Below are 15,784 nucleotides of genomic sequence, written 5' to 3' on the forward strand. Positions count from 1 at the left end.
ATTTTAAAACCAATGCACACTTGGGTGCTTAGAAGGGCTCAAGTGCTATTGAAACAATGTGCAATGAGAAACTAGTAAACATGCGTCACTTTGTGCCAGGTGTAACATAGCAAAGTTAGGGTGATGCAATATGAATACAGTACAAGTATGAATACTAACTCAGGCAGGGCTCTCCTGATGATGCTGTGAACTTGCTTGTAGACATCCAGTTTGGACAGGCAGCGGCACTGGGTGTGGTTGGCCACACTGATGGTCACTGGCCTTGTGCCCTGTGTTATTGGCACCGTGATCTCAAACAGCTGCGGAAAGAGCAAAAGAGTGAGGAGTCAGAGAGTTACCAGGTGAATCAAGACAAGGTGCAACAAGCATAGTGCCATACACTGTGAAGATTGGCAGCTCACAAGCAAATAACCACAGTTGACAGTGTTAACGACAAGACATTAATAAGTGATAGTTAAATTTCTATTTCATTCTGAGTAAGGCTAAGGTATCAATATGATTGTTACAACACAACAGTCACTATAATCACAAAACCTATAGAACTTTCTCTGATTATGGACTCAAAATGCTCCAATGGAAGGAGCACAATAGCCTCCATGACCTCCCAGGTCTGATTTCCAGGGCAGCCCAACCATATTGACCATATTCAGTCAATAAAAGTCACAAGTTGCCACTATTTCAAACACAAAGACCTCAGCTTGCAAATGAAACTTGAAACTTGAATCACAGGAAATTAGTTTTAAGAGAGCACAACATATCCAGGATCCATATAACCACCAAGCACCAAAACACCAAACTGAAAACAATAACAAGGAATGTGAAGGATTACCACTCCAAGAATAAAATTAGTATTTCAGAGCTGGGCTTGAATGTTCACGTGGCAATGATGAAGATGTTTACACAAGACTGTTATACAAAAGAGAATAGAAACCTTGAGAGCTCTCAATCACAGGGTTGAACAGTCTGAATTAAGTAATTAGTCTCAATGACTCCTATTCAAGAACCTATTCGAGAACCTTAAACAGCTTAAACTGTCCATCTCCCTCTCATTCTAATGAGGATTAAAATCATTAAAACTGACCTCTGTGTTTGTGACCTTGTGGAGTGTTCGCCATGGTTACAGTACACACACACACACACACACACACACACACACACACACACACACACACACACACACACACACACACACACACACACACACACACACACACACACACACACACAGCTCTTAAAATTCTCAGAGACTGCCACTGAGATTAAATTCCACCTGCAAACATTTCTCAAATTTGTGATGTTTTGGCCTCGAGATTGGCAAAACTCTTCATACAGCTTCCAGCTGCTGACATCCCCGAGATTTAAACAGACCACTTTCCACTGGAGCATGGAACCCTTTCACAGTGCTCAAGTTTTAACTAAACCCCAATAAACTACAGAAAAGCAGTGCTGTTTTTCTCTGCACATCATCTGTGCAATGGAAAAGAAAAGGGTCCTTCTATGAAAGTCAGAAAACGTCATATTTGGATAAACCCCCATAGGCGGCCAGTTTAGCTTTTATTCTATTGATTCTGTTCTGTTGGGTAGTTTTGTTAAGTCTCCTTTTTTGTCCAACAACTAGTGTGTAAAGGTTTACGACCATTTTGTAAACCAGTACTATGCCGAAATATATTTATATATAAAAGCATTAGGATTAACGATGTAGATTCTATGAGTATATACAACAAACTTCGGGGGCATCTGATGATTAATTGTCAAAGATATCTCATCCTGGATCACTACACTGTAAGAAAGGACAGACCGACTGACACAGTCACTATATATATATATATATATATATATATATATATATATATATATATATATATATATATATATATATATATATATAGTTGGGCCCCTTTGCAAGAATAGCTCTAATAGGTTTAGCATATGTGAGGCATTAAAGGTGAAACAGCCAACAACACAATACAGAGGAGTGGAAGAAGGAACAGGGCAGTGCCACTCAAACATCTGCAGACTGAAAATTCTTGACGGACGGTATTGAATGAAAACCTTATGCAGAGAAACATCAGACAGACTTAGTCGCTTAAAGATACTTAAAGTCTGTCAAATAGTAAATTATACAGTTTAGCAGAACTGCTATTACCTGCTAAGTGTTTAAATCTCTTAACTCCAGCCAGCTGTTTCAAGGCCCTGTCAAAGCAAATCAGCATGAAGCTTTGAGAATGACGAAACCAACCACAGAGTGCTGGTAAAAGAAACAGACACATCTGACTCCTCACCTTTCCATATGTCCATTTTAAGACAAATTATTTTCTGTCACATCCTGGGAGTCGTATGAATTCAGCTGAAGTGTAAATTGTCTATCCAAGTTTGCCTGTAATTTGAATGACGTATTACCACAGCCTATGTAAATCTTCAAACCGTGGCCAGTAGTCTGAGATTGGAGCCAAGAACAGCAGTTAGGAAAAACTAGTGGAGAGAAAGAATGTCTTGTGAAACCTAAAAAGACTGGGCACCCACAGCCGTGTCACCACTGCCAGGCGAAAGCCTCTCAGCTTCAACCTTGGCCTCCTTTTCTCCTACCTCAACTAAAGCATGGCCTGCTGCTTGAAGTCGTTTGATTCTGTGGCCCAAGAATCAAACCCATTTGTCCAATTCTCAAAATACACACTGCAGCTGCCTTTATAGACAGATTTTTAAATGAGTGAACATTTTTAAATATATTTGGTTTTCAAACAACAATAATAGGAGAGAAAACCAGCCCCACAAAAAAGTATTATTCACAGCCCAGTGTACCAGTCAAAGTCCTGAACATCTACATCTGACTCACATTCATTTAGCAATACATTGACATTTCAATAAAAAACCTTTCCAAATGCAGTCAACACTTATTTATACCATCACACTACAGCATGTGTTAGTATGAACGTTATATCAAATAGCAAATAGGCAGTGACCAGACATACAATTGTAGCACTTGACTTTATGCTTACATTGACCTGGTGAATAGACACACACACACACACACACACACACACACACACACACACACACACACACACACAGTTTGTTATGGAAAGTCCCAGCATGACTGTATCACTTTCTACAAGTACTTACTTCAGTAACGTTACAGAGAGCGTGAGAGAGAGATAGAGAGTGAGTGTGTTTCTGTCTGTGCGTGTGCGTGCACACGTCATCTCTATAATTCATTCATGGTTCTGATTATGTGGGTTTCAACGCATTGCTCAACAACCTGCTAAAACAATCTACTTGAAGCTGGAAAGTGTTACCAGTCGTAATGCAAGAGTTGTGTGAGTAATAACATGTCCCAGTGATCACCTTGAATCTGCAACTTGTCAGCCCACAGTTCGTGACTGATCTGACTCCGTTTACCAGAAGGAGTGTGTACACACGGAAAAATGCGCAATAACAGAATATCTTTTTCTCCCGTTGTGATATGCCAATTAATCCAAGGAAAGCTGCTTTGATCTGATAAATGTGCTATTTAAACACAGAGAAGTATTAGCTTGAACCTGTATCTAGTTTTTCATGTCGAGTGCATTCATGTCAAGAGTGTCAAAATATTCAAAATATAATCATCACTTTTGTTTTCATAAAAAAAAATTGGGGGGGGGGGGGGACTTCTGCAAAACACTGGAGCCCTAAGTAGCGGACCCCCGGCTTGCCACTGGATATTTCGCACACTGCTTTGAATTATGAATGACACACTGCTGACACAAAAAACACACACAGGAATACGAGTATATAATGCATTTGCACATGTACTGCAGGTCTCTAACACACCAAGTCAGCCACATTCTGGCTACAGGACATAATGACTTCCTGTTCTGATTAAATCAGCTGGAACAAAAGAGCCATCAAACCAGACTACCGTTGCCAGTACATTAAATTAATGCTTAGAGGAAATGAATAAAGCAGCTGAGCTGAAACAATAAGCTATTGCACAGTGTATGAGCTAGTTCATTAACAACAGCTACCTGGAAATGAGCTAACCAGCTCAGAGCATTCACCCACTCTTCAACACAGCTCAGAAACCTCACAACCACAGAGTAGGAAAGAAGACGGTTCACATGTTCGTCAGTTCCAGGCCAGTTGTGGGGGTACGTGATGTGGGTACGATTTACACTACTTTTCTGGAAAGCAAGTATTCCAGTGAAGTTTTATGTAGATATTTCTTTACATGTGGTTGTGGCTCAGGAGGTAGAGCTGTTCTCCTCTAAACAGGTTCGATCCCAGTCCCCCCCATCCTGCATTTTGAAGTATCCTTGGGCAAGATACTGAACCCAAATTGTCCCTGAGGCCTCTGCCAACAGCGTGCGAGTGAAGTAGAGAAAGTACTGCACATAGATAAACTGTATGCATGTGAATGGGTGAATGGCAAAAACTGTAAAGTGCTAAAAAGAGTGGTAATCAAGACTAGAATAATGCTATATAAATACAGACCATTTACAATTTAACAGTAGCTGAAGTAGGTAAAATAAATGTTAAACATGATAAGATAATGTTTTCCTTTCTTTAAAGATTGCCCTTGATTACTCTTCCCCCTCTTCCCGTAGGTATGTGTGGCTAGGACAGTTCTTTGTACATTGAACATCACCGCTGTTTTAGGATTTATGATACACCTTTTGGGTTTTCTTTGTCTGACTGAGCTGAACTAGTAGGGTGAATTTGGGTAATCTGGGACATTTTTAGCAATTTTGACTTCTGTGACTTAGCACGATATCTGTTTTACACATTAGATCGACATATTATACCTTTCTGTAATCCTATGAGATATCATACCCAGAGGAGACATGTTACAGCTTTTAGTGCCCTTTGTGCCAAAAAAGAACATTCTGCCTGAATTTAATCATCTTGGACAGGTCACTTAGTTATCTGGGACACTTGTATTAGGCTTTAAAAAAAAGACTAAATCACCTTGCTTCATGCAGAGAGACCATCATCATCAATCACCCCATTGTCTTCTTTACATGTTTGGTGAAACCAATGGCTGCAGACCACAGGGCAGACTCTCTTCCGTTGCTTTTTGGACTCTCTGTCCAAGAGAGCTAACTGATTATGTGCTAGTTAACTAACCAGATCAGTTTAAACAGACAGGGACAGGCTGTATTTACCATTAACTCCTGTCTGACAACTGCAGACATTGGTGCTACATCTCTTTAGTTTATCTTTTTTTTTACTTCAGTAAAACCCTTAATGCATATTTCCCCCATTAAGGGAACGACAAAGAATGACTGTCCCAGATTTCCCTGTTGTCTCACATTACCCAAATTCACCCTATGTCTGCACATAATAGATGGTAAAGCCAGGCGAGGTCAGTGACATAGTTGTGATGTATACCAAGCCAAAGCAATGTGGGTTATTTTACACCAATCAGCCATTTATAATAGTACACCACTCATCACCACTGTGGCAATGCTGATGTCCCATCAGTTGGTAGAGCATTTGGGAAAGTTGGGAAAAGTTTAGTACCATCTCCTTCCAGCACCCACTACCTGTGAGCCGGATTATCTTTTTCCACCCAAATGCCACCTTTTACTCCACCTCACTAATTTAGATATGGCCAGGAAAATAGCTGCAAGGGAGCAAGGAAGAGTGGCTCAGAGCCAGGAAGGATAGGATCACAGAGGAAAGAAAGAAAGAAAAACTGAAAATACAAATACAAATTCCGAGCCTTCAAAATGAGAACATGAAATGAAAAGAAGAAACTGTGCTACTACTGTCAGGGCAATGAAAGGAATTAAATGATGTAGCTTTGTAGTGTTTGCAGAAGAGGGCATGCATCCAGAGGATCTACAAAGATACATAAGTTCCAGCAGTCTTTAGGAAGAAGGGATGTTACTCATGTTTTTAATCTTATGTAACTTATGTTTTTGTTAATTATAAAAAAATAAATACAAGTTCAAATTTGGTTCCTCCAGTACATTCTAATGCCACCATTACTTCATTTGCATTGAAGTGAAGGAAAATTCAAAATTAGAAAATTAAGAAATAACCTTTACTTTTACATAAAGCAGGATAAAATGACTCAGGGACAAGATAAAGCGCAATGTTAACAATGGATAAAATATATCATATAGAGAAACATATTAATTGATTGATATGTCACTGCAGGGAGCAGGGGCTCAGATTCATAACAAACTAACATCATCACTCGAACTACAGACAGTTTTTGTTTTAGCTTCTCCATAACAATTTGTTATAAGCTCAACCACTGCGCTGTGGTTGTATACAACATGTCATCTGGAGGGTGTAGACAAAACAGCTTAATCTATTGCTTTTTATCTATTTCTTAAACCTATTTGTTGAACAGATAGTTTGATTACCTTCGTAATTGGCCTTTCACTCTTTAATGTTCAAAGGCATAGTAGTTGCTGTCAACTCGTGTTAACGTCACTGTCCACTGTGTCCCCCATCATATTTCCACTCTGTATGCTCCGTGTGTCTGTGTGTGTGTGTGCGTGCGTGTGTGTATTGATTTGCACTTATGTTTTTGTGAGGACCATTTTGAGCATAGTCCTACGCAGTGAGGATATTTTGGGAACGTAAAGACGTTTTGGCTGGTTCTCATTGTTAGGGCACTGACAGTGCGAGGACCCTATTGTTTCGAAGTGTAGTTTGAAGGTTAAGACTTTTAAGGTTAAGTAAGGGTTAAGTGAGGGTAAGGTGTAGTTCTGATGGTTAAGGTTAGGATATTAGTGTCTGTGTCTTTGATAGAAGTATCAAAATCATTGCACTGTATTGTTGGAGTATGTGCTCGCACATGCCATTCAGCTACACACTGGCTAATGTGTTGATGTTGTTGCTGCCCAGGAACCTGATGTTGATATAAATCCTGTTTGATAAAATGTATCTACAGGTGATCTATGTATCTCTGTATCTACATGATGTTGTCCTTCCGGTTGTGATCATAGGCTGTAGCCTCCAATGAGAAGTAATTCCAAACCTGGAGTACAGGAGTTATGATTTGCAGTTAGTGTTAGGGTTGAAACTGAATTAGAAGTCCTTGAATCATTACAGTTCATCGGAAATCCTTAAAAAATTAAAAGTGGGTGAAAGCATGATGCAGTTACTGTTACATTATCACCCATGCTATGTTATGTATCTTCATCAAGCCCCTTTGTGAAGATGATCTGTTTTGTTATTGAGTCATTTCCATACATATTGATGTTTTTCATTCATATGTTCATCCATCTGCAGGAAGGGGATCTTCTCTGTTTATAGAATGTTAATAAAAACATGTGCTGTAATATCTACACCATCCAGTTTTGCCAAACACTGCTCCAGGTTCATGGCAAAAGGCATGAGTTATTGTGCACCAAAGTAAACATGAGCATCTCAAACAAGACAACAACAAATACTGCTTGCATGCTTCAGCTCTTTTGAGTGAGATATCATTAGCTTTTTGGCAGTTTCATGCTCTACGGTGTGACTTTTCTTAAATGTTGGTAGTGAATGTGTCCTGGGCCTGGGGGGGGGTAGGTCTCTTAGCTGCCTGCTCATTAGTCCCAAAAGAAGATGATATCTTTCTTTTAATGCGTACACAGTATAGCCAGTTAATTAAAGACGAGTTCAAGCATTATATCCCCAGCTGCATATGAGGGTTTTTTCTTTTAAGAAAACCATGTGTGTAAAAAACATTTTGGATGATTTACAGTATAAAACAGTACTGTGCATTTACAATGTAAGTTTCATATAAATTGTTGTTTTTTATGTCCCCTGAGCAGGCTTACTTTTAGGGTCAAATGTAATTCACATTATTTAAAACATAACTTTTCATTTCACTGCATGTTTAAAAACCCATAAATGTATGTTTTTGTTAGGATTATGTTAAATGAAAATTCCTCGTTGTGTTGATATATGATTAAGATGACCCGACTAAAAAAGTAATTTTGCTGGCTGATATACTGGGAATCAAGCCAACAACATTCAGAATGGTGTAAGGTTTACTGCCAAAGTAACACTTTGCTGCTGTTTGCAATTAACTGTACAGTGTATTTGGCAGTTTGTTCTGTTGTCAGCATTTTATTCAAATCTTGTCACTGTTCGTTATGTCATTGCATACAATAGTACCACTTTCTGGTTTGCTGCTGTTTAAAACATTACCACACATTCACCATGTGGATGACAAAATCTTTTCCTCTTTAACTTGGTCTGGGTACCTCCCAATAGGAAGAAACAAATCGAGGTACATTCATTGCTCAAACATTGCAAATAAATAATAGAGAACAGAAAATAGAATAGACTAAACATAAAATGTCATATTTAAAAAATGTAATTTCTGTCGAGACAATGTTCTAAAAGTAGCCACAGTCAATCATTTTGCATATCCAGTATACGCCATTGAATTATTTAGCCATACTAGTAAAGGAGCCCTAGACATAACAAGCTTTCAGTCCACCGCTCCGGTCCAGAATGAAATATGTCAACAGCTGTCAGAGCAAGGTACAATCATGTCTCCACATGATGAATCGTAATTACTTTGGTGATCCTGTGATTTAGCATCTGTATATTTTTACTACATCTGGTGATAGATACCGACATCTAATGTTTTCAGATTCACACAGAAGTTTGAACAAATCAGTAACATTATGACCACCCCTCCTGAATCTTGGAGTTGGGCAAGGTTGATTATGCCACGAAAATAGTATCAACCCACAAAGGCGTGGACTTAACAGGACCACTAAAGGTTTCCTAAAACAATTATTCAAATGAGGGATCAAACATCCTCCACATGGTCTAGGCTAGATATTGACCTGCGTGAAGTCCAAGGTACCTGTAGCAGACCACCTGCACTATATCGCCTGGTCATGAATGACCACTGGTGAATGTCAACTAGAGACTTGGGGTTAAATATCATCTCTTCTGTTTTGTAGAACATAGCATGGGCAATATTACACATTCTTGATGTTTTTTTAACATATGATTCTCAACACTCGATGCATTTTTAAAGTCCGTTTATTGCTGAAAGAGGGACACCTAGGATTATCTTTCCTGTGGGGCTGATTCCATGAGGACTTGATAAAGAGTAGCATCAGGAATGTCCCTTCCATGTCAGACTAAGGCATCTGCTGACCTCCTCAAAGCTCCTTCCACACCATGCAGAGCACCCTGCCATGGCTTCCTTCTGTTCCAAGTTGTTTTTTAGAAATCCTTGTGATGAGATTCAGAGTCAATCACTGAGACTTTTCCTTTCTGCTTATATCGTACTATGGTGCAAAGAGTGTTTCCTCTTTATTATCTCCAAGAGGTTCAAGATGAGCCTATATGTGGTCACCGGTGGCTGGTGCCAGTATGACCCCTCCCACCTTTAGAGTGTAAAGTACACTGAGGTAATGTATGAGCTGAATTGAATCACACACAGTCTTTACCAGACACCATGGGGTCAGAGTAACCTCATCATTAGGTGGTGATTTGGTACGGGAGTATGTTGGGCATCTGCATTCCCTGCGGCCCAAATCTCCGAACATCAGACTTAGCATTGCATGTGACATGGCATAGCAAACAGTGTCGTCAGCCATTTGATCCACATCTTACAAATCTGAAAGACCATGTTTGTGTGTCAGCCATAATTTAACCTGTAACTGTGTTTTGAAAAGGTGCTGTATAAATAAAGTATATTATTGCTATATAGGTAAAATAAGGTTTATTATTAGTTGAAGATTTTAATGAGTCTTACACAGGCTGTATCTATCCTGCTTGTTTAGATTTATAGACTAAAAGGGTCTGTGTCCGCACAAGATGACGGACCTGACATCTCCATACTCAGCTACAAACGTCACATAAAGGTTCTGCAAAAAGCTGTTTTCCAACTTTGAATGAGAAGCCAAACATCTTCTGACACATTGACGTTTATTGAAGTTTATCTTCCTATTTGTCTCCATTTCTGAATATAGGCAATATACCTCTTTGCTTTTGTCTCAAGAGATCATCAACCACATCATAGTGGGCTCTCAGGATTTATTCATTGTCATTGTTACATTGTTTTAGTTTTTTCCTCTTTCTTTGTCTCCTTTGCCTATTGCTCTTATGCATTTTTCTTCCTGATTGTCATTACCTGCCAAAACGAAATGCATCAGAAGAGCTTAAAGAACAGAATATACGTTTTCATTAAACTCTACTGCTTAACTGTGTAGCAGTGGTCTCTTTGTTGTACTGAAACAATGTTACATTCTTAAGTCTCAAAATGAATTTGTATTTGATTTAGTATTACACACTTTAATCTTAGGACGTTTTAGAGCCATTAGAGCGAGCATGGCTTAATCATTTCTCAGCAGTGATTTATCACAGATTTCTACTCAGGATCACTTAAGTCACCAGGCAAATGACAGACACCAAGAAACAGATCATCTAAGAAAGCTTTCACAGGGACTCTTGCAACTTTGTTACTGAAAATCCACGCATACATATGTAGGTCAGCCCATTAGATTTTTTCTCGACCTACGCCTTAATGATTTTACCGGTACCCTGTGTTAACCCTGAGGTCCTGACTGTTTTTGGTGTGTGTTTGTATGTGTATGTTGGAGCAGGCTGGGAGGGCAATGACAAAAGGAAAATTTGTGTGAATTCAACACATTTCAACTTCAGCTGTCTTTTTTTCAGGCAAACGCATACTTATAAAAAGCTGTTATTTATTGCTAATTCATGGCCAAACATTTTTTGATTCTTTAGAGGAAATGCAATGGGGTAATTAGATGTCATTGACCCCCCAACTCCAATCACCATCTCCAGCTTTCTTGTTTGAATATCAGTTTCAAGATGTTGGTTTACTGGAGAAAGCAGATTATGACCTGGTAACTTAAACATGTAAACACTAGCACCAATAGTGTAAGTCTTTTTACAAATGACCTGAATTGGTCCAGTGTTAAATATCAACACAACTAGATTCATTCATTCATTTTATAAATAAACTGTTCCCCAATCTGTGATAGGTCTGTCTCTTTTTGTTCAATTACCAATATTGTTAACAAAACTAATACTGAATCTGTATTATGATAGGTTCTGATTCAAATCTCTTTTGTTCTCAAGGAGCCTAATAATGTAGCATTGCTACTGAGCAGAAATGTTGTAATGACTATTGAGTTCTTATGAGTTTGAACATCAACATGTTGATTTGATCACATTGCAGCAGTCACTAATATACTACAGATGTTGATGGTGAGGTTAAATACAATCATGATCATTTTAATACGCTGAGTAATCACTACGCTCTGGTCAAATTACCGATTTTACTACCAATATTAGCAACAATAGAAGTAAGTATGTAAAAATAACACTTTCAGTTAGAAATTACACCACCACTAATTTGGGGAACAGTGGCTCTGTCATTCATTCAAATGTAAATATGTAATTATCTGGGGCACTGCATTCTAAATTAGAGTTTGAAAGTAGAAATGAAAGAAATGAAACATACAAAAAACATATGAGCCATGAATTAGACCATTGCAGATCAAAAACATATCAAAGAATCGTCAAATACAGATGAATATTAAAGAGTTTGTGCTCACAGTTTTGCTGAGGTGACCAGTGGAGATATTCCTGCATTGTTTGTCCTCAGAGTGGCAGCATCCTCCACATCTGTAGACGGACACACAGGGTGGTTTATAGAAGATGTTGGTGGGAGCTCCAAACTCCCTGCCCACGTCGACACACACTTCCCTGGGCATGCATTGAGTCTTCCTCCACTCTGATTCTATACCTGCACACACATACAGAGTCACCACCTCTACAGCAATGCAATAGGTCATTTTTTTCTATGCACATGGACAGCAATGCACAATAGCTGAAATACACAAAAGAGGCAGAAATACACACAAAGGTCAATGTTGCAAACCAAGAACTGTGGTCAAGAGATATATTTAAAATTGTTGACTATAAGTGAATTTAAGAGATTGGGCTTTAATGTCATTTCGTACCCTGAGATCCACTCAGGGTAAGAAATGATATTAAAGCCCAATCAAGGGTTTCAGTGTGATTGACTGGTTAATTAGTTATTTTCATTGACACAAACCTATATTGTATATTGGGTCCAGACAATATAAAAGGCTTTCATATACAAAACAAACCCAATTGTAGTAAAAGACAAAAACGTAATAAAGTAATACAGTCATAAATACAGAATCATCATTCATCAAAAAGCTTACTGGCACTTTGATGTTGCAAGAAAAGTATGTAACATAACTGAGGTTCTTTTATTCACGTCGACACAGAGTGAACTCAAGTCTGTAGAGTCGTGTCCATATTTCTAAGAGATATCCTGTGTGTGAGGGAATATCAATCAATCAATCAATCAATCAAATTTTATTTGTATAGCCCATATTCACAAATCACAATTTGTCTCATAGGGCTTTAACATGGTGTGACATCCTCTGCCCTTAACCCTCAACAAGAGTAAGGAAAAACTACTAAAAACCCTTTTAACAGGGAAAAAAGAAAGTAGAAACCTCAGAGAGAGCCACATGTGAGGGATCCCTCTCCCAGGACGGACAGAAGTGCAATGGATGTCAAGTGTAAAGGAGAACATCAGAAAGATAAGGGTATTTGCAGCATTGATTAGAATAAACACTTTGTAGCATAATGGAAGGTCAATGAATTGATGGATTATTGTCAGTAATGGTCGTTGTTGTAATCATAGTCCATGGTCAGCAGCCACCAAGATCATGATCCACCATCAAGATCGGATGCCACTATAGTCCACAGTCATTGTCCACTGCCGCCATCAGGATCCACCATATAAGTATGTGTCCTTCATTCTGTATGCCAGTCATACAGAAACACATACGTTGTTCAGCCGGAGTACGGCTCTACCTTCGCAGTCTGTGAGAAGACAACCTGAGCTGTGTAACAGTCACTCTTAAATGGTTTTCAATGTACACTGTGGTGCTTCTATTAAGTGGTTGGACAGATATATCTAGGTTGATGGCTTGGTAGGTCACTCTCGATGTGATTTTGTTCCTCCATTTGAGGTTACGACTTGGTTCCCTTTTCTTATTAGTTCCAGAACATACCACAAGGGGTCATCAAGCAAGCCATGATGCAGCCTCATCTTGGTCAGAGACCTGGCTTGTTTTTCTCTCACTAAAGCTTTGGCTGAAGGAAGTCCTGCCTCCAACAGGCATAGAAGTTTGGGTGCATTAGACCCAAGTAGAGGTTTCACTCCAATCATGTAGAGACTACAATTTATGACAGCACTAGGATAATGGAATCTTCCAAATGTAAAAATTTCAATGTATTATCAATTTATTCGTGTGAGCACGGAAATTTTAAAACCATACTTTCTCAACACACTGTGTGCAGAACGTATAATCACACTTTGTGCAGAGTAAAATGAAGCTATCAAAATTCATTCCAAGGGTCACCTCCTCTTTTTTGGTCTTCTCTTTTTTTGCCATTTTTTTACTTTCACCTGCAGTTTCAGATGAACTTCACACACAAAGCTCTCATGAGGGTGGCTGGGTTTCACAAGGCTGCATCATCATTGGTCAGCAGCAAAGTGTCAGCGAGAGAATATACATGTTTGTGGACTAGACATTATCTGTCTCTGGAAATCCTGGGAAATTGACTTGTTTTTAAGGTAACATCTTAGCTACTGTTAAAACACATTGGTCACATGTAGAAATACAACAAGTAGAAATATGCATCAACCTATGGGTTCCCAACCTACGTCCTTATTGTCTCTTTTGAGGGTAGGTTATATGCAAAAGAACGCTGTATCTATCAAACTATATCAATAGACATTCATTCACTTCACCATATTAGGTTGGAAGTGGAACACTAGTAACCTCTTCGGTTATTGCTAGTGTGTTCATTCCTGCTCATGCTCACACAGCACGTATTCCATGCCCACCTATATGTGGACCCCACTTCAGTAACAATTTGAGTTTAAATTGTGATCGGACTAGTCAATCAGCTTCTACACAGCCGTTTTCTTCAGCTTGTTAATGGAGCCACTGGGGCCCATAGCTTAAAGAGCTGTGCCAATACTAAAGCAGGGGTTCTCAAGGTTTTGATGACTCAGCACCAATAGCCAGAATTTAATTTGAGGGCCACACACCAAAAATATATGCATACAACAAAATTATTCCATTACCAATCTCATTTATTAAACATTAAGAAGCTAGAAAGCTGATACAGCACATGGGAATCTGGGGAGAGAGAGAGAGAGAGAGAGAGAGAGAGAGAGAGAGAGAGAGCGTGTGTACCATCACAAAACATAAGCAATTGTGATAAGTCACAATGACTAGAAATGTGTTATCAACATAGCTTCTCTTCCTTACATTAATGGTGTTGGTTACTCCTGGTCACAACTTTCTTGATGTCTGGCTCCATGCCTGTGGTTATTATCTGAAGGACTGATTGCAAATGGGCATCTGCCAGCCTGGATATAAGTTTGGATTTGTTGATGGCCATGGCAGAGAAGGTGTTCGAAGACAAAGAGGCCAAGCATGTTGCCTTAGTCCACGGTAAACTAATGGAGAAAGTCCTTGGTAGACCTCAATGAGATTCTTGCCTCAAAATGCTACACTTGCCTCATAGTTCTCCTGCAGGTCGATGAGCTCAAACTGCACTTCTGTAGCTTGTTCTTCAGGTACGTACTTGGAAGGATCTTGGAAGAGTTAGAATGACTCCTTGTGGTATGTCAATCTGTAGTAGAACTCATCTTGTAAATTTTCCAACATTTTGTGATTTTTGTCTGAGGGTAGGTGATGTAAAACTTCATGTTCGTCTAAGAGAGGCTTGTAGGTGGTTAAATGGGGATGTTTCAACTCGGTCACCCTGCAGCAGTGTCAGGTTTCTTTGGAAAGCCTTGAAGCTGTCAAACAATGTGGTAATGAGCCTTCCTTGGCCCTGTAGTTTTACGTTGAGCTCAAAGAGAGACGTGTCAGGTCAGGTCAACAATGGGGGTTAGGTCACAGAGCTATCTTAACTGCGGCAGATCATTTCCATTTCACTGCACGAACTGCACGAACTGTGTGGCATGTTGGCTCAGACATTCATGGAATTTACAACAATGTCATTACATGTTCCACTTCAAGCTCGTTGTTCAAATCTTCAATATGCACATTGTCCTTTGACCAACTCAAGTCTTTCAACTTTTTGTTCAAGACACCCTAGGTTTTAGTCGTTCTTCACCCATGAACTTGTCGTAGGTTTATTGATTTGACACTGAATTCACCTGTTTGCACTTGAGGCAGATCACTTTATCCATCCCCTTCACTCTGACGACACAAGAGTTGTTACATTCCTCTTGAAACTTTCTTTTCTTCTCAAACTAAAATGTTTACGTGGTGGTTCCTTTTTACCTCTACAGTAAAGTGCACAACATCGCTGAGTTGTTGACATTCCCGCGACACCTAAGACACCCATGGGAGGCCAGTTGCCAGGCAACCAGCGGCTTTACCTGACAGATGCTTGGAGGCACTGTCAGACATCCACTAGGTGTAGAATTTTGATGATGAAAATATAATACATGTATTTTATTTCATGTTCAGGTGCCACATGAACTGTTCATATCTGATCAATATATAGCATCTTTTTTTTTTTCATTAAAGGGCACCGATGATGCTAATTTACAGTTCTATATTTTTATTTCGGGCTTCCATTTGTGGGTTTGCCTCCCAAAAGAACCTTTTTTCATCCTAATCAGCTTGTTATACAACCCTTAGTTTAGACTGACCAAAACATGAATTTTTAGCTCATTGTAACAGATCCACCCTTTTCTGACTGGCGGAACACTCCGAAGTCTGCAGAAGGCCTTTAC

The 15,784-nt window shown here is 39.2% G+C and overlaps 1 protein-coding gene across 1 annotated transcript in view; it reads right to left on the reverse strand.

The window, feature by feature from the left end:
* Positions 1-15,784, reverse strand: part of vegfc (vascular endothelial growth factor c) — a 56,143-nt gene that overhangs the window by 12,442 nt on the left and 27,917 nt on the right. The window contains exons 3-4 of the mRNA XM_034606151.1: positions 11,532-11,722; positions 160-299 (exon numbers count right to left, since the gene is read on the reverse strand). Of these exons, the coding sequence (XP_034462042.1) occupies positions 160-299; positions 11,532-11,722 (331 nt within the window). The remainder of the gene's footprint in view (positions 1-159; positions 300-11,531; positions 11,723-15,784) is intronic.

Source organism: Hippoglossus hippoglossus, chromosome 1, assembly GCF_009819705.1.
Source record: "Hippoglossus hippoglossus isolate fHipHip1 chromosome 1, fHipHip1.pri, whole genome shotgun sequence".
NCBI lineage: Eukaryota > Metazoa > Chordata > Actinopteri > Pleuronectiformes > Pleuronectidae > Hippoglossus > Hippoglossus hippoglossus.